At 41.5% G+C, this 19,335-nt stretch overlaps 1 protein-coding gene across 2 annotated transcripts; it reads right to left on the bottom strand.

Moving 5' to 3' along the window:
* Positions 1-931: 931 nt before the first annotated feature.
* On the bottom strand, positions 932-18,462 carry ccnjl (cyclin J-like). Of its 2 annotated transcripts, XM_052104783.1 has the most exons (6): positions 18,362-18,462; positions 17,690-17,785; positions 15,256-15,466; positions 2,551-2,850; positions 2,198-2,357; positions 932-1,764 (listed from the first exon to the last, which is right to left on the bottom strand). In XM_052104783.1, exons 2-6 carry the CDS (start codon positions 17,765-17,767, stop codon positions 1,290-1,292), a joined length of 1,224 nt encoding a protein of 407 aa, XP_051960743.1. In that variant the 5' UTR covers positions 17,768-17,785; positions 18,362-18,462; the 3' UTR covers positions 932-1,289. The 2 variants fall into 2 exon arrangements, with proteins under 2 accessions (XP_051960743.1, XP_051960744.1); XM_052104784.1 differs by lacking the exon at positions 18,362-18,462 and having other exon boundaries at positions 17,690-17,809.
* Between the last annotated feature and the right edge of the window lie 873 nt (positions 18,463-19,335).

Raw genomic sequence — 19,335 nt, 5'->3', positions numbered from 1 at the left:
AATGGAAAAATCTGTCATTTTCTCTCTACCCTCTTTGTTGTTACAAACCGTATTACTTTTTCTTCAGTGAAACACAAAAATAATAATTTTGAAAGAATATCCTGGTTAATCTTTTAAATACAATAACAGTTGAGAGTGACTAACTTTAAAGCTTAAAAAAGGACCAAAAAGTATTGAACATCAAGATTTTCACTAAAATTACTTACATTTCAGGTTGTTTCTCAAAACCAATCGAAAAACTTCAAAATAATTGGAATATGATGCATGAACTGCATGGATAACTTTTATGATACTTTTGTGCTTTTTACACTTTAAAAGGGAGCCATTGTATTGAAAGGGGTATTCATACATTTTCTTTTGTGTTTTGTATAAAAAAAAAAAAAAAAAAAAAGCCACGTGGGTTTGGATCGACATGAGGGTGAGTAAATAACAATATTATTTACACATCCCAGATGTGTATGGCTTTCTTTCTTCTGCAAAACACAAACAAATATTTTTAGAAGAATATCTAAGCTCTGTTGGTCCATAAAATGCAAGTGAATTGTGACTAGACTTTTCAATCTCAAAAAAATTACATAAAGAAAACATAAAAGTAATCAATACAACTCCAGTGGTTTAATATGTTTTCTAAAGCAATGCAATCAGATTTAGGTGAGAAACAGATCAATATTTCAATCCTTTTTAATATAAATCTATAAGTGCAGATTTATAGTAAAAAAGGACTAAAATTGTATCACTTCTGATGACATCGATTTAGCCACTGGAATCGTTTGGATTACTTCATGTTCCCATAATGTGACGTTTGGAGCTTCAAAAGGACTGGTCACCATTCACTTGCATTTTATGGACCAACAGAGCGGAGATATTCTTCTAAAAATATTCTTTGTATTTTGCAGAAGAAAGTTATCCATTTCTGGAATGGCATGTGGATGAGTAAATGAGAGAATTTTCACTTTATGGTAAACTACCTTTTTAAGGGAAAATAGAATCAGAGTCCATATAATTCAGTCAGTCGGTTTGTCCATTGCAGCACAACACTGGCAGAAGATCCAACCTTAACTAAATAATTTTGAAAAATAGACATCCTAAAAAAAAAAACAGCGCCCAAAATCAAAAAGTTTAAAAGGCTGTTTTTAAGATAATACTATGACCTCTGTGGAATTCACTCGACTCTTGGTCTTCCGTTTGGAAAGTCTCCGTCTCCGACTGAGACGAAGCGACTTAGGGGCCGCGGAGAGGGCGGAGGACTGTGGTAGCCCCAGGTTTAGTTTGTCCTCCCTCTCTTGGCGTCACCTGTCAAAGCATCCAGCTGTGAACGTGTGATGGGAGCTCAGGTAGCCACTCCCGTAAGTCAGACCAAGGCAATGGCGTTCGGGACCCATGCTCACCTGCATGGAGATGGGACCCTGGATGGGCAAGCCACGCAGTCCTGACGCTAAGCTGGGGAAAGAAGCGAATGAGCTGGCCGGCACTGAGGCGGAGAGCAGGCTGGCCTGGTGGGGTTGGAGATATTCTCGGGAGCTCACCGTTCCCAGGACCTGACAGTCTGCCAGCATGTGCAGCTGGGATAATGCTGGCGAGTGCTGGGCGAGCTGCTGGTAGCCGCTGGCCTGGAGGAGCAGCTGCTGGGAGCTGGAGGTGGGCTGCCTCTGCAGAGAGGGGGTGACAGGGCTGTGGGGGATGTGAGCTTGTGGCTGGAGGCTCTGGCCAGAGGAGGGGGATGATTTGGATTTGTTGGCCTCTTTCACATCATTGTCATGGGCACTGAAAAGTGAAACAAATACACTTATAATTCAAGTAAGGTGAAGTACAGCACATGTGGTTTATGCTGGTGTAATTCAGTTCAGATTAGGGATGAGCAAAACTGTTTTCAAAATCACTTAGTCTGTTGACTTTAATGACTAGTCGACCAATCGCTTTTAAGGAAGCCCTGTATAATTAGGCGGATATAATTTTAAAAGGTTTACCTATCTCCAATTGGATGCATTTCTTTGGAGAGCATTTACATAAGATTCATGCAAGCGTTTAAAACCAAATAGACAAAGTGCAATGTAACTGTTTGTCTTGAAGTTGCACTATATTGAACATGACATGCAGTCTTCAAAATGCAACACTCATGGTGGGAGCTCAAATGTCGTCATCCATCCCAAGTGCAGATAAGGCATGTACGCGGGTATATACTGTGGTTTGCTCTTACAGTAACATGAGCTGGATGCACTGCGTCAGATGATCCCATGAATAGCCCGTAAGCAGGTGGAGAACAGTGGTCCAGCTGGGCGAGATCTGCAGGCAGATTCTGGATGCAGCTATGCAGGCAGCTGCCACCTGAGAGGACCTGAAGCTCAGGAAGGCATGATCTACAAAAAAAAGTCACATACACACCATTTTATCAGCTGCAAAATAAAGCATCCAATCAGATTTAGAGGCAGATCCATCCATTTTAAAATCATACCTGAATCGACAATATTTCCAAATTACATTTGACCTTTAATTCTGATAACACTGTTACAAATTTTTTTATTCGTAATTTCATGACTTTATTGTTATTACCTTGCAACGAGACCTCCAGAAAGTAGTGTGCGTATTTGTCCATGAAGGCTTTGGTTTTGGACAGCGAGGAGAGGGGCCAGCCATTGTGCATGTCTCCTTCCTGAACAGCAGCATGGAGGTAGTAGTCGATGAAGTGTGCGGGTGTTGGCATACACAAGTTCCAGCCAAATGTCTCAAGCAGCAGCAGCTCCATCTTGATGAGGTCACGCTTGTTGAGGCTGAGGTTAAGACTGCACATGAAGCCCAGAGTGTTCAGCTGCTCCAGTTTTGGCACACGGTCCTCCTTCTCCTCAAACTTACCTGTACGAAGAAGAGTACGCATTTATTATTATCTTGTGATCAATCAAAGCATATCTAGTTGTGAGCAACTCACAAACAACTACAAAGTGTGAAAATTATCTGAGTTGCCCTGGGATAGTTGTCACCCACAAATCAAGTTTCAATTGAGTAGTGTGAATGCCAATTGTTGCACATAATAAAAAAATTTAATCAAACACATAACTTTACAAAAGAATATTATGAATATATCATACCGATATAATAATGGACATGTTTTTAGCAGTTTGCCGTTTCCCCCTCAAATCATGTCAAGATATGGATTCATAATGTGTCATGTGTTTTATTTATTTTTTCTGTTAAAGAAGTCCCTATTATCAGATCTCAAAGACCTTATACATTCTTGATCCAAGAATAATGCATCTATGTGCTCTCCTCACATACTTCCTTTTCTTTAAAAGGATTTGCATTGACCATTAAAGTGAGGCATTATGTGAATTCCTTTTATGAGAGAACACAGCTGCCTTTCTCTACAGAATTCCTATGTTCACTTTAATTTCTCAAATTCCCTTCTTGCCTCTCCTGTGCCAGGTGTTAATATATTTTTCCAAAAGTCCAAGGCTCCTAGTATTGCTTCCCCTGCAGTATGATGCTCCAACAATAAGGGCCCCATGACCTCTGACATCTATGGCTCATGCTTGAGTGCTCACACTCCCTGTTGGTTTGGATAAAGGTGAGTGAAAGACAAAATAATTATTAATAATAAAAATTTAGTTTTATAGATTCACCCTAATTGATTTAATATACAGGCCCATCTATAACAGTTACTAGTTAGTATTCTTTGTTTGATAAGGTGTATTTGAAGTGTATTTTAAAAACCTTGTAATTAATGTTGATGGCAACCTGTTCTGTCTACCTCATCAGTTTGAGAGGTTCTACAAATGCTGCAAATATACACAATATGGTATCTGTATCTAAAAATGTATATTTCATAACATTAAGTCATGGTTTTAGACAGCATGGTGACGAATTCAATTAACTGTTTCAACTGAAGTTTGTGACAAATAAAAATACAATACGAAGCGGCAAATATCAACCCTTAACAAAATGATCTGACACAGATGTGTATTTGTAACTGCACATTGTAAAATCTCAATCTTTTAAGCTCAATAAATTCTAGACTGCAGTATGACAAATGTTTTTTGCCTGGTGCCTTTACTGTCAAAAATGCATGGCTGACAATAAAAGCCACAAGTTTCTTTTCATAATTATCTGGGGTGCACAAATTCTTTTCATTAGCATCAAACCTCAGGGGGACATCTGTCACACTAATCTGAATATCAGGGACCCTGCTGAGTGTTTCAGTTCAAACATGCCCCTCAGGGCCCTCAGCTTTCTGCCCCTCCCTCTCCGCTCTGAGAAAAGAGCCCGCCTGCATTTGACATGCTATTCAACACAGTTTTCTTAAAAATGTGAGCTCCAACCCCATTAGTCACATCAGATATGCGATTTCACAAGGCTTGGTACTGAAGATGAAAAAGAATCTCAGGATTGCCATTTTACCATGTTATGTTTTCTTTTTATCTCTTGAAATACTCAATCTCAAATTATTACAAACATAAAAAAAAATGTCAACATGTATGTTTTTATATATATACCCTGGTGGATCGTATTTATGGAATAGTACATCCAAAATGTAATTGTCATTATTTACTCACCTTAATTTTGTTTCAACCCCATTTGATTTCTTTCAACACAAAAGGAAATGCAAAGAACGCAAGCCTTGTACTGACAACAAGCTCAAGTGTACGTCCATGAATTTCTATAAGCTGCAATGAGCTCTTAACACCATCATCCAAATATTATATCTGAAAATCCTGATTCCTTCTCTATGCTTTATGACAGAAATGATTCACTCAGCCAATTGTTAACGTTGACCTCAGCTGAAGATCTCAGCACACTGCTGACTCAGCCCTCATCCCATACAAGGTGAATGTCTGGCTTAAACTTTTACGCTACAAGCTTCAAAAGAAGCTCGTTAAAACACAGCAAATGAGCTTTAGACCGGAGATCGTGATATAGAGTTGGGTGTTCACTGACAAAATGAATAATTTATACTGCAGGGATAGTTGGCCCATAAATTATTTTATTATTTACTCAGCCTCATGTTGTTCCAAAACCACTTGGCCTTCTTTCCTCCATGGAACACAAAATTAATGGTGACAGACAATATTATTCTGCCGAACATTTTTTGAGTTCCACGTAGAAAAGGTTGCGAGTTTGAAAAAAATCTTGAGGGTGAGTAAATATGAAATAATTTTTATTTCTGGGTAAACTATACCTTTAAGATATTTCCAACAAATTTTAAACTTATCAAGAAACAAATGTTCCCCACCATTTGGCATAATAAATCATGCTGAATGGCAACTCTTTAAGCTTTGACTCCAGCCCTGCTTGACACACATTGACTGCAGTCGGCTATTCGAGAAACCCAACAATAGCAACAGCCGCCTGAATCAATTGACCCTTCCTTAAGCTCCACCCCCCCTTGGTTACTATTGCTTGCTCTAACAATCTTTGCAAACTTCCCATAGGAATTAATGAAAGAGTGTTGTGAATGGCATGTTTTTTTAGCAAAATATTCTCATAAATGGAATTGCCAATAATCTTATGTGAGCTGAAACGAAGATACGCAGAAAGAAATGTTTAAATTACCCAGTAATTTAATATTGAAAACTACGGAATCGGTTTTCACTGGAAAGTGTAATTTGATAGCAATTACACACTGGTACCATTAGTGTTGGTGCTCATAAAAACTGAACCCTTTATTTAACCTTTACAAAGACCGAAAACAAATACACTAATTAACAATAATTATTAGCTTTAAATTTACCTTGAGCCATATAAGTAGGTGTACTTGATGTTATACATGTTCATTTGGGAACGAGGGCTCATGCGGTTTAATCCATAGCTTGCTCTCCTTAATATTAAATTATATATATATATATATATATAGTATATATAAAAAAAAAGTGTATCATCTCCAGGTATCTTGTGTTACAACTTCAAGTGACCCAGCAAAAAACTTTATTTTTATTTTTATAATTTCTATATATTTTAGGGATGCACAGATATGTAATCTCTGTGCCAATACTGAGAACCAATAATGAAAAAAATATTCCAAGTTTGAATTTTTTAACCTGAAACTTTAGCTAATTAAGTAAAAGCTACTCATTTGAAATATAGGTGTCATTTAAAAGCTTGGAATCTGGATTTCACAATTTGACCATCTCTTAACTGCTGCTATTTAAGGTTTGGCGGATGTAACATGAACCAGAAATGTGCCTATATTACAGATGTAAGCTAATTTGAATGAGAAATAAATGAGAATACACTTGCGTAAATTGTATGGTGTATTTACGGTAATAATGATGAATCGCTAACATAAGAGAGAATACATTTTCTAACAGATGTAATAATCAATTGAACCAAAATGAGGCAATAAATCAACAGCATATAACAAAATGCAAAAACGTTAGTTTTTTTATGCCGGCAGCCAGACGGTGCGTGCAGCGGTAGTTATGTAGGTGCTTTATGAAACAAACAGAAAATGGTATCTCTTTAATTACAGCATATTATCCGGTTTAAAACCAGCCCCAAAACAAAGTAACAGTGCAGAGATGTAAAAATAAATAAATAAATAATAATAATAATATATCTCAGAGCAACATGAGCTTGCCTTTCAACACTAGCCTAACTTTCATGGACACACACAAGCACTGTCGCTTGAGACTGCACATGCCTGAAGGAGAGAAGCTAGTAATACATTGGACGCTGATATATTGTGCATCCCTAATACATTTCAGTTTAAAACTACTGAAACACACATAACTTTCTGAAATTCTTGTTGGGAAAAAAAGCAAATGCTTGTCAGAGAAATGGGGGACAGCAACATTTGCTAAAATAGGATTGGCCAGAAATGCTTTAAAGCAGGGCTTAGCAAAGGGTCAGTTCTTAGGGAAAGGGTGGGATATTCTAACAAGGAACATGAGCAAAGCCATTATTCATTCAGTCAAAAGTAATTAATTAATGCCTGAACACTGCCAATTGCTGGCCAGCGCAAAACAACCCCCCAAAGCAAGATGCGGCCAGAATTAAGGTCAGAAGAATGAGAAAGATTCAGTGTTTAAAGACCGTGATGCCATACAAACTAAATTGAGCCTCTGAAATTAGAAAAAAAAAAAGAGTGGCATTTTAGTTTTTCGAGTGAAAATACATGGTTCACATCCCCTAGATTATTTATGCCATTATTGTTTACTTTAATTATAGAACCTTTTCATCCTTTACATTTGCAATGATGCATTTTCGCCTTCATTTAGCAAACTTTTATATTTTAATTTGTAATTATTTAAAGTAAATCTACAATATTTCTTTAAGGTTAGTTAACCATGGCAATAATAAAAATAAGCCTGAAGTAAATTTGGCATTTTTTTCTTCTTTTGTAAAGTGGAAATTTAATGGTTAAATTCTGTTGCTGTTGGAGCAAATGAGAACACAAAAATAATATTGGCTTTGGTGTCTCATTCACCACTATATAAAGTTTACCCTGCTACAGTTTACGTCCATGTTCCAAACCCGAAAATATGAAAAGGGTCCATTATGTTGTGCAGCTTTTAAGCTGAACTAATTTTCCATACAAAATCCGGTTTAGAACATATTCTAGGTTCTGGATTTTAATGGCAACAAAAGTCACCCCCTCTATCTTGTCTGTGCTTCTGTGCTTCGTTTGTGTGTAAGCAGACATGCTGCTGCTGATAACATGCCACACCTTAATACTTCAAGCACAGATATGAGAGTCAGACTTCCTGGTTTCCTGCTCTATAAATCTCCTTAAAACATCTTACGATACTTCATACATTTCGTGGCTAAAAAAAGTTGCTTAAAAAGTTGCCAAGTAGATAGATAAGAGTTTATGATTGAATCATTATTGCATTGATTAATACATTTCAGCAGGCAACAATTATTTTAACCCTAACTGATGCAGTGTGTAGCTTCTCGTATCCCGTGGTCGTGGAAAAGATGTTATGGTGTTTCAGAAGGAGCAAATTATTGGCCTGCATCAGGCAAAGAAAACAACTAAGGAGATTGCTGAAATCACTGGAATTGGGTTAAGAACGGTCCAACGCATTATTAAAACCTGAAGGGATAGTGGTGAACCATCAGCTTCACGGAAGAAATGTGGTCGGAAAAGAATCTTGAATGATTGTGATTGGAGTTCACTAAACACTTGAAGTGGCATCATAAAAATAAAATATCGACAGTAGAACTCACGGCTATGTTTAACAGAGAAAGTAAGAGCATTTTGACACATGCACAATGCAACGAGAACTTACAGGATTTGGACTAAACAGAGAAAGAAAGCCACTTGTTAGTGAGGCTAATCGGAAAAACAATGAGAACAATGATGAAAAAGATTTGATAGGGAGCATTCCATTGACTGTGGAACAATGAAAAAAGGTCATGTGACCGTATGAGTCCAGATTTACCATATCCAAAGCATTGGGCATGTCAGGGTAAGAAGGGAAGCAGATGAAGCGATGAACCCATCATGCATAGTGCCCACTGTACAAGCCTCTGGAGGCAGTGTTATGATATGGGGTTGCTTCAATTGATCAGGTCTAGTTTCAGCAATGTTGTGTGGCAATAAACTGAATGACCAGGTTATCCCATCAATGGATTTTTTTTCTTCCCTGATGGCACAGGCATATTCCAGGATGACAATGCCAAGATTCATTGGGCTAAAATTGTGAAAGAGGGGTTCAGTGAGCATGAGAAATCATTTTCACACATGAATTGGCCACCACAGAGTCCTGATCTTAACCCCATTGAGTCTCTTTGGGATGTGCTGGAGAACATGTTATAGATTGGTTCGACTCTCCTGTTATCAAAACAAGAACTCGGCTGAAAATCAATGCAACTCTGGACAGAAATAAATGTTGTGATGTTGCATATGTTTGTTGAAACAATGCCACAACGAATGCGTGCTGTAATCAAAGCTAAAAGTGGTCCAATGAAATATTAGAGTATGCAACTTTTTATTTGGCCAGGCAGTGTATAACGTCTGTTTGCACAATCTACCTGAAACAAAGGTTAGACAGTGATGGGGCTTGTAGCATGCCAAGGCAGCTGTAATTTACTAAATGATCTGAGAATTGTACCATCTGATTTGAGCACTGGACAGGTTGCCTTGGAGACATACTGAGGGGTCTGGAGACCAGCGGAGACTATGGTCTCTTATGCACACAGCTGTCACACAGCACAATACAGCAGTCGGCACACTAATATAGATCCTCATATGCATCCACAAACAAGTATGGTAATGAAATTAAATTGCTTTAGTTAATTGGAAGCAGAGGTTAGGGTTAGGCACCTCAATCAGTTTATAGTTTACATCAGTAGCACAGACACACTATACCGTCATGAGGCATATTTTCTTTTTTTTCCTCTCTGGATTTTCTCACTTTTTTACTCCCCAATTTGGAATGCCCATATTCCATTGTGCTCTCTTAAGTCCTCGTGGTGGCGGAGGACGAATCTCAGTTGCCTCTGCATCCGTGCATTTTATCACGTGGCTTGAGCGGGCATCCACGAACAACTCACCACACACCCCACCGAGAGCGAACTACATTATGTGTACCACGAGGTGGTTACCCCATGTATTTCTACCCTCCCTAGCAACTGGCCCAATTTGGTTCCTTAGTTTCAGCATGCCCTGAGATTGTAACTCGTGACCCCAGGGGTGGTAGTCAACGTTTTTAAACCGCTGAGCTACCCAGGCACCATACGAGGCATATTTTCTTAAGTGCCAGGGCTCAACAGTTTTCTGCTGGCCCAGACAGTAGTTAATTTTTACTTGCCCTGCCAATATTTTCACTGGCCCTAACATACAAAATATATATTTAAATTCAAGCCAGAACAAAATATTTATATTCTTCCTTGACTATTAAGTCTTTTATATAATTGTTTTTTGTAAAAACAGCTGGAAATTATAAGGCTAAAAAATAACTCCAAGACAGCTATAAATTCATAAACAATCTTGGGAAAATTAAAGCATATGATTTATAATCAGTATATAAATCACTACGGATTACAAATGTATAATTTTTTAAAAAGCTATTCGTACTGATGCTTCTAAGACTACCACAAAATTATTCTCTTCATTTCAGCCAACTGGCCAACACATTTAAATGCACTTTAAAAGTAAAATTTAATTGAGATGCCCTTTATACATGCGGCTCGGTCAGAAGGCAGCTTTTTCCAAAGCAGCGTAATGTCCCCATGCGTATATAACAATCATGGGATCCGTGGAATTCGTCACTTTTCTTTTTCACTTTCGTGAATCGTTGCTTTGCTTTATTTCCAGATAATCCAGACCTGTTGCGGTTTGTTTTCTTAACTTTCCTTCTACACCTTCATTGGACTTGCTACAATAGTGGGAATTCCCCATATATGTACAAGCATATATATGCAAATGTACAGTTTATATTTTTATATTATTTTCCCCACTGTACTCCCAGAAAAATGTTTAATTATTTCCGATGTGTAGGGCTGCAACTAACGATTATTTTGATAATCGATTAATCGGATAAAAACTGACATTTATTTCCTGTATTTTATTAAAATATATATAAAAAAATGATATGATAAAGGGCTTAAGGATTTGGTTTGATTTACATTACTGAATTCACAATTCTATATTCTCACAAAACTTTGAACAAAGCCTGAATCATGAAAAGTTTGGATTTATTATTATAAACAGTTCCTTTACCTCATCATTAAAGAGTAAAATGATCCATAGGGCATAGAGTGGGACAAAGAAAATGAGCCCAGCAGAGGGCAAAAGCTCAACTAGCGGCACAGCAGCTGCCGGCGACGAACCTCCTGGCCTACGCCGATCTGAAGAGGTCCATTCTGCAGCGGGTCGGTCGGAGCCCGGAAGAGAATCGCCAGCTCTTCCGGGGCATGAAATTAGAAATGTCCGATCGCCCGTTCGCGTTCGCTCAACGGCTCCGGGACGCCTGTCGGAGGTGGCTGCTCGCGGGGGACCGCGACGTCGAGGGAGTAATCGACCAGGTGGTACTGGAACAGTTCGTTCAACGGCTGCCTCGGAAGACGACGGGGTGGGTCCAGTGCCATCGCCCGGCGTCGCTGGAGGAAGCTGTTCGACTGGCGGAGGACCACTTGGCGGCGATCCCGAGGGCGGACGAGCCTTCTTCTCTCTCTCTTTCCCCTTCCCTTGTGTCTGCCCCTCCCCTCTCCCCCTCCCCTATGTTCTCTCCCTCTGTTCTCTCCCCAGGGCCCGCTCCTGCCCCGCGCAGGCGTGGAGGGTTCCAGAGACCAACTTCCCGGCCGTGGGAGAATGTACCCTCCCATTCCCCGTCATTCAGCCGCTCTCCTCCTCAGGTGGGGGCGCCCGCAAGCACAAGTGCGGCCGCAACGCCTGGGCCGGCCTGTTGGAGGTGCGGAGACCCGGACCACTTCCGGGACCAGTGTCCGCTGATGGAGGTGGGGAAGGTGGTGCGGGTCTCCGACGTCCCGCAGGCTGCCCCCTATCGGGCTGGAGCATACCGGATTCCGGTAAGGATCAGGGGGGGTATTTACCAAGCTTTGCTGGATACCGGCTGCAATCAGACCACCATCCACCAACGCTTGGTTCAACCCGGGGCTTTGGGTTTAGTTAAACTGGTGAGGGTGAGGTGTGTGCATGGGGATGTTCACGAGTATCCCATGGTGACTTTGGCGATTAAATTCAGGGGAAGAAACCATAGTGTGGAGGCAGCGGTTAGTTCTCGCCTCACCCATCCGCTAATCTTGGGTACTGATTGGCCCAATTTTAAAGATATTTTAGAGGGTATTTGTGCGGATGGGTCCTGCATAAAGAGGTGTGCGCCGTGCGATGCTTTGGCAGGGGAGGCGGAGCCGGGGCCGTCCTCGGATGCTCGGAATGACGAGGGAAGGGGCGAGGTGGCCACCCCTCCTCTCAGGGAATTCCCTGAGGGGGACTTCCCTCTAGAGCAGTCACGGGACGAAACCCTTAAACATGCTCTTGACCAAGTGAGAGTAATTGATGGTCAACAGCTCCGGCCGGGCATTGCCATTGCATACCCATATTTTGCCATGATTAGAGATCGGTTATACAGAGTGACGCAGGACGCTCAAACAGAGGAGGAAGTGACACAATTATTGATCCCACGGAGCTGCCGGGAAATGGTTTTCCAGGCGGCTCACTATAATCCTATGGCCGGTCACCTATGGGAACGGAAAACACTTCTCCATCTAATAGCCCGTTTCCATTGGCCGGGCATTGGCGGTGACGTCCGCAGGTGGTGTGCGGCGTGCCGTGAATGTCAGCTGGTAAACCCACCGGCCACCCCAAAAGCGCCATTGCGCCCTCTACCATTAATCGAGGTCCCCTTCGAAAGAATTGGGATGGACCTCGTCGGGCCATTAGAACGGTCAGCACGCGGACATCGCTTTTCGTGTTAGTCCTAGTGGATTACGCGACGCGATATCCGGGAAGCAGTGCCTCCGAGCAACATCTCCGCACGTAGTGTTGCAGGGGCACTCTTCAAGATAATCTCTCGGGTGGGGATTCCGAAAGAAATCCTCACCGATCAAGGCACGACTTTAATGTCACGGACACTTCGCGAACTTTACGAGCTCTTGGGCATTAAATCGATTCACACTAGCGTTTACCATCTGCAGACTGATGGCCTAGTGGAACGGTTTAATAAAACGCTCAAGAACATGATTCGTAAATTCGTACACGATGACGCTAGAAATTGGGATAAGTGGCTAGACCCCCTGTTGTTTGCAGTACGAGAGGTACCACAAGCCTCCACAGGGTTCTCCCCGTTTGAGCTGCTGTACGGGCGCTTGATGTCATCCGCGAAGCTTGGGAGGAGGGACCTTCTAATAGCAAAAATGAAATTCAGTTCGTTCTTGATCTTAGAGCAAAACTCCACACACTGGGGCGACTAACACAGGAGAATTTGCTCCAAGCTCAAGAACGCCAACGCCGGCTGTATGACAGGGGTGCTCGGCTACGGGAATTTGCACCGGGAGATAAGGTACTCGTATTACTCCCAACATCGAGCTCTAAATTACTCGCCAAGTGGCAAGGACCCTTTGAGGTCACACGACGAGTGGGGGATCTCGATTATGAAGTTAAACGTACCGATAGAGTACCGATGGCGCACGTCAAATTTATCACCTCAACCTCCTGAAATTGTGGAGGCGGCCTCTGTGACGTTGGCCACGGTAGTTCCGGAGAGGGCGGAGCTCGGACTGGAGGTAAACAAAAACTGTAATCTTAACACTCCGGTTGCTTGTGGAGACCACCTCTCACCGCGTCAACTCACAGAGGTTTCCAAATTACAAAAGGAATTTGCGGATGTGTTTTCCCCTCTACCGGGTCGTACAAACATCATACAGCACCACATCGAGACCGAGCCGGGCGCGGTGGTGCGTTGCCGCCCCTATCGCTTACCCGAACATAAGAAGAAAATAGTACGGGAGGAATTAGATGCGATGCTTGATATGGGCGTAATAGAGGAATCCCACAATGATTGGTCCAGCCCGGTTGTTCTTGTTCCCAAGAGTGATGGGTCTGTTCGATTCTGTGTGGATTACAGAAAAGTCAACGCGGTGTCTAAATTTGATGCGTACCCAATGCCCCGTGTTGATGAACTGCTCGATCGGTTAGGTACTGCTCGATTTTATTCGACCTTGGATTTAACAAAGGGGTATTGGCAGATCCCCTTGACACCAATGTCCCGTGAGAAAACAGCCTTCACTACGCCGTTTGGATTACACCAATTTGTGACGCTTCCTTTCGGTTTGTTTGGAGCACCAGCCACGTTTCAGCGTCTTATGGATCGGATCCTCAGACCTCACACCGCTGCCTATTTAGATGATATAATCATTTATAGCAATGACTGGCAGCGGCACATGCAACATCTGAGGGCCGTCCTGAGATTGCTGCGGCGGGCGGGGCTCACAGCAAATCCTAAGAAGTGCGCGGTTGGGCGTGTGGAGGTACGGTATCTGGGGTTCCACTTGGGTCATGGCCAGGTGCGTCCCCAAATTGACAAAACCGCGGCGATTGCGACTTGCCCTAGACCCAAGACCAAAAAGGGGGTGAGGCAGTTCCTGGGGCTGGCTGGCTATTATAGGAGGTTTGTGCCTAATTATTCGGATGTCACCAGCCCGCTGACTGACCTCACTAAAAAGGGGGCTCCAGATCCGGTCCAATGGTCGGAGCAATGCCAACAAGCGTTTTTGCAGATTAAAGCCGCACTTTGTGGGGGGCCGCTTCTTCATGCACCTGACTTCTCTCTCCCTTTTGTATTGCAGACGGACGCTTCAGACAGAGGGCTGGGGGCCGTACTCTCGCAGGTGGTGCAGGGGGAGGAGCGTCCGGTGCTGTACATTAGCCGGAAGCTCTCCTTAAGGGAGACTAAGTACAGCACCGTGGAGAAGGAGTGTTTGGCCATCAAGTGGGCGGTCCTCACCCTCCGTTACTACCTGCTGGGGCGGGCCTTCACCCTCTGCTCGGATCACGCCCCACTGCAGTGGCTCCATCGCAGTGGGCCTCCAGGGGAGGAAGATGACAGACTAACCCAGTGCGCTGTTATTGTGTTGTGTGTGTTAAGTTATAGTGTAAAGAGCAACGTGAATTAAAAAGCTTACCTTGTAGGGAATACATGTTTCCTGTCGTCCTTCATGTGAAGAGTGCTACATCATGTTCTCCAGGAGAAACCCATATGCGTTATATAGCATTCTCGTTCACATGATGTTTCAGAACTCAAAACAGTTTTCTTAAGTGCATGTAAACATGGTCATTAATTAGCCTTTTTAGAATGTCATGTAAACACTTCCCGTCTTATTTTAGTTTAGTCTGACTAACAGACCTAGATAAAGCAATTGTAGCTCGACTTAGTCAAGCAAGTATACAATTTAAATGGACGAGTTACCTCGGCATTGTGCGCTTTCACGCTCCGAATAACAGAGATGACATATGCCGTGTTTTTAACACTTCCTCAGCTGACGTCCTTGCTTCAAATATTCAATTATACATTGTGTCATGTATACTTGGACAGACAGATGAATATTGTAGTTGGACTATGCAAGAACCTGCTGTAGCTCAATTGTAATGGTCCATATAAATGTACTGAATGTCCAATACATCAAAGAAAACCAAGTGTTTACGTTTTCAAGGCACATAACACATGTACAAGATAAACAAATGTAAGATTTGGTGACAACACAGCAGTGCCCTGATAGAGCAAATTACAGTTTTGTCCACAGCCATCTTGATTATTGAGCACTGAAAAGTAAAATTTAAAAAAAAACTTGGCTTAGACTTACTGGCTAAGAGAAGGCAGGAGAGGGCGATTACGTAGAGTTGCCGCACAGCTACATCATAGTGGTCCATAAAGAGGTCAAGCAGGTAGACAGCCAAGTGACGCGCTGTAGGGCACAGCTGGTACCGGTTACTGAGAACGGCAAGCAGATCTGCAAAGTACCGGCGCATCCCGATCTGTGGAGAGTGAGCCTTGTACGTTGGCAACTTCAGCTCCTATGGAGAAAATGAGGTTATGAAGGAGGGCAATGGCTTTGTATAAAAGTAATTAGCATCTCTTAATATTCAAGCAAGGTACATAAACAGAGAACTAATGGAACGCATGAAATTCCAACACTAACAAATGTTTTGGACGTGTACTGTGGCTGCAACATGGTATATATAGTTACCATCTGATCACAGTACCTTGGTACCACCACAGAACTTTTTAGTTAAGGGGGAAAAAAATATTTTATTATTTTAGGAAATTAATATACTGTAGTTCTATCTCTTTCTGACTGAAATAAATTTTTCGATTGTTAAATTTTTTTTGTGGCATATTCTCATTTATGCTTTTTGTCAGTAGCTTATTTTATTTATTTACAAAATATGCCAACTGTAAAGAAATTAACTTGACTATTGCCGAAAAAGCGAATGGTTCAGTCACACTTAATAACAGGTTAAAATCTCAAACTCTTTCCAGACATGAGTCCCACAGTCAAAGTGTACTGCTTTATAATGGCTGTTGAGCGGAGGGCTGGTTCCTTTGCAGGCCTAGCCATCATGTCTCACAGCCATCTGTCCCTGTGGGGTGAGGGGCTGGGATTTGACCCTCTAGAGGAGCCTTTTTGTGGGACCTTTCCACAATTTAGACTGCCCTACAGCTGCTGCTGTGTTTGAATGGCTGATCAGTTTGTCAATTGCATTTCTAGATGCAAATTAGTTAACAACTTCTCTGCGTCCACACAATTGGCAGATTAGATACTCGCATTAATAAGTAGGTGTACAAGTGTTACTAATAAAGTGCTCAGTGAGTGTATTTAAAGTGATGGCACACAAATAAACTATAGCCTACAAACAAACTTTTGACACAATTTGATATTCCGCTGACAATAAACAACTGCATAATTTTCAATTAATTGTAAAGACTTTATAACCTTTGGCATTGCAATGGTAGGCAGGCAACAACAGGAGGTGAGATCAGACAACCTCCCATGCATAATGGAGAACAAACTACAGCTGATCTGTGTAAGCATTCATTCCATAAATATTTTTGCATGACATTAACTGAGCAATGCATGTTGGTGAACAGAGAGAGACTGTTCTGCCAAAATAATACAACAAAACCTTCTATCTCCACAAATGTTTTCATCACAAACAAACAGATGGTACAGAGAAAGATAATGTGTGCCATATAGACTCGATGTTTTCAAAGGCCATTAAAGAGTAACACGGTTTCAAAATTCATGCACTTTCAACAACAGCACATCTTGTTGCCACTCTAATGCACAGAAACATTAGCTGGTGCTGAATAAACCCAGCGGGATTGTTTAGTCCAGTAATCTCATGCTAAAAGACAAACACACCTATTACAGAACACTTCACATTCCAAACCGGATGTGAGCACACCCCCAATAAACAGGCCAGAAAATAAAAGGACAACACAGACATTCCAATGAAGGACAGCAGACTGCACTAAATAAATGCACTTCACCTCACTGTCTGATGAGTGCAATTCACTCATCAGTGTGGAAACTTGAGTTCAGCAATACTGAAGACATTTCCAAGTGTTTCAACACAACAGTTTGTGCCTCGTTTCCCCAATTATGGAGCAGTAAAATGGACCAATAAAACCAAAACGGTTTCCTTTTGCAAAAAGACAGGTTCTATATCTGTACAATGTTCTTGATGTAACACTATGCATCAAGCACTACCTGTACAATATAATCCATATAAAAATGGGTAATTGTGACTCACTGTAATATAATACATGATGTGCAACTTTTCATGCATACTGTGAGAAACCTACAGTCTGTTGTGCCTATAATGGTTACTCTTTTTAATTGTATATTTATTGTAATGTATATGGGGTTTAATGTGAATCTTGTACATAATGTAGATGTTTTCCTGTGTGGTATGCTCTGTGTACTGTACAGTTTTGATCATGTCTGCTAATGCATCCCGGTATTCCAGAGGAAAATAAAATGTATCCATCTATCAATATAGGAGAATAAACAGGGAATTGATTAGAGAATGGGGGAGTTTTATAGGATGTGTTGGACAGGAAGCTCCGTAAAGCCACCATCAGGGTATGTTTTTAAGGGCTGTGTGACATTTCACACTTCCCCATCAAAGCCCAAGTGAAAAATCTGAGCCAATGCTGGAGGACTGGATGCTGACAATGGGATTTAAACTGAATGGCGAATTCGAAGCATCAATAACTGTTTTTGTACAACTCACCTTAATTCGCAGAGACTGATGGATGTCTGCTGCGAGCTGACTTTTCCACCACTGGCCCTCTGGTTCCATCTTTCCCATCCAGAATGGGCCGTAATCCTGAACAAACAAACAAGTGTGAGAGAGGAAATAAACTAATCTTGGGACAGTCTAGCTATGCTTAAGCACTTTAACCACATAACCACAGCAGTTCTATTTGGGGGGAAATGCCACTTTACTGGAACTAAAGGAATAAAATAGGCGAGCAATTGGTGGAAAATCTGGAGGCAATTCACCCAGCAAAGTTCAAGCAGGACAACAATAACACAGCCGGTCATTGTATGGCGAGGTTGCAATCACGCCTTCGTTTTACCTATTTGTGGTAGACTCAATTGATTACAGGTAGGCCTATATACAAATTTTGCGACACACTTCATGTATCTGATAGTGAGTTTGTACTTCTTAATGACATGAAATGAAAGTGACCGGCGCCGCACATCCACCCCAGCAGCACGCCACGAGTCCTTATTACGGCGATACAAAGTATATGCATCACAGGTGTGAACGAATAAAGCGTTTTGGGTTAAATGCGTCCATCGACCACGACTATTTCGAAATAAAAGAGAAGCCGAGCGTGAAACATTAGTGGAAACAGTGTAACCCTTTAATTAATACCCGCACAACAGCGCGTCTTACCGATAACACAACAGCACTTCAGACCCCTTTGTTTCAAAACTGCCGCATACTGGAGTTATATTCCACAACTGAGCGCGTGAGCACTTTTCAAAACATCTCCCATATCAAAGAAAATTATTCTCGCGTATAACACAGTCGCTTCCGTGTGCGTTTGGATGGCTTTTTGTCATGAAAATACCGCCGCGTGTGTATCCAAGTTAACCCCTTTGACTTTTTTCGCCGTCCCGTGTAATATGCTCCCCCAGTGGCCTGAGCGAGTGGAGGAGATCTGACTGATGTCGCTGTGCGGAGCTGCACGGTCGGTCTTATCGGGGAGGAGTCCGTGCCGGACATGATCCTTGCTCGGAAGAACTAGGATTGATAAACTCATTTAATCGAGTGATACACGACTGAAATTAGTATATTTGTATTAGACTATCATCTAAATCTACAGTAGAAGTTTGGTGATTGTGGTTTCTTTAAACCGAGATTCAGTTGTTTTGATGTAGCTATTGACTAGAGGAAAAGCCAAGAACACAATGGCATAAAAAAAAAGCTTTAACATATTAAATTAATTAATTTAAACATTACGTGGCATCTTCATTTTGTAGGCTACGATTAAACAGCATACATCTTAATATTCATTTTGGTGGTTATGTGGATTTACAAAGTAAATAGTAATTATTTTTAAGAATACAATTGTGTTGTTTATCTACTCAAAACTCTTATTTTATATTAATTCTCAATCTTATTTTTATTTTATTTTTTAAATAAAATTACCGATTTTTAATGAAGATCCCTTTGTCTCTATATGAAGTGTGCTGTCTGTATTTCGCCAGCAGATGGACCTCTTTGGACTGTAGACTTGCTTCAAGTCTATCGTTGTACAACATGACTCAAATGTAGTAGTACCCACATGCTGATTTTCTACGGTTACGTTTAAAGTTTTAGCAAAACAATTGTAGCCTACTTTCTGTTCTAAAGACACTGAAACA

This window comes from Xyrauchen texanus, chromosome 34 (assembly GCF_025860055.1).
Source record: "Xyrauchen texanus isolate HMW12.3.18 chromosome 34, RBS_HiC_50CHRs, whole genome shotgun sequence".
NCBI lineage: Eukaryota > Metazoa > Chordata > Actinopteri > Cypriniformes > Catostomidae > Xyrauchen > Xyrauchen texanus.
The sequence above is the reverse complement of the archived record's forward strand: the minus strand, read 5'-3'. Positions and strand labels throughout refer to the sequence as shown.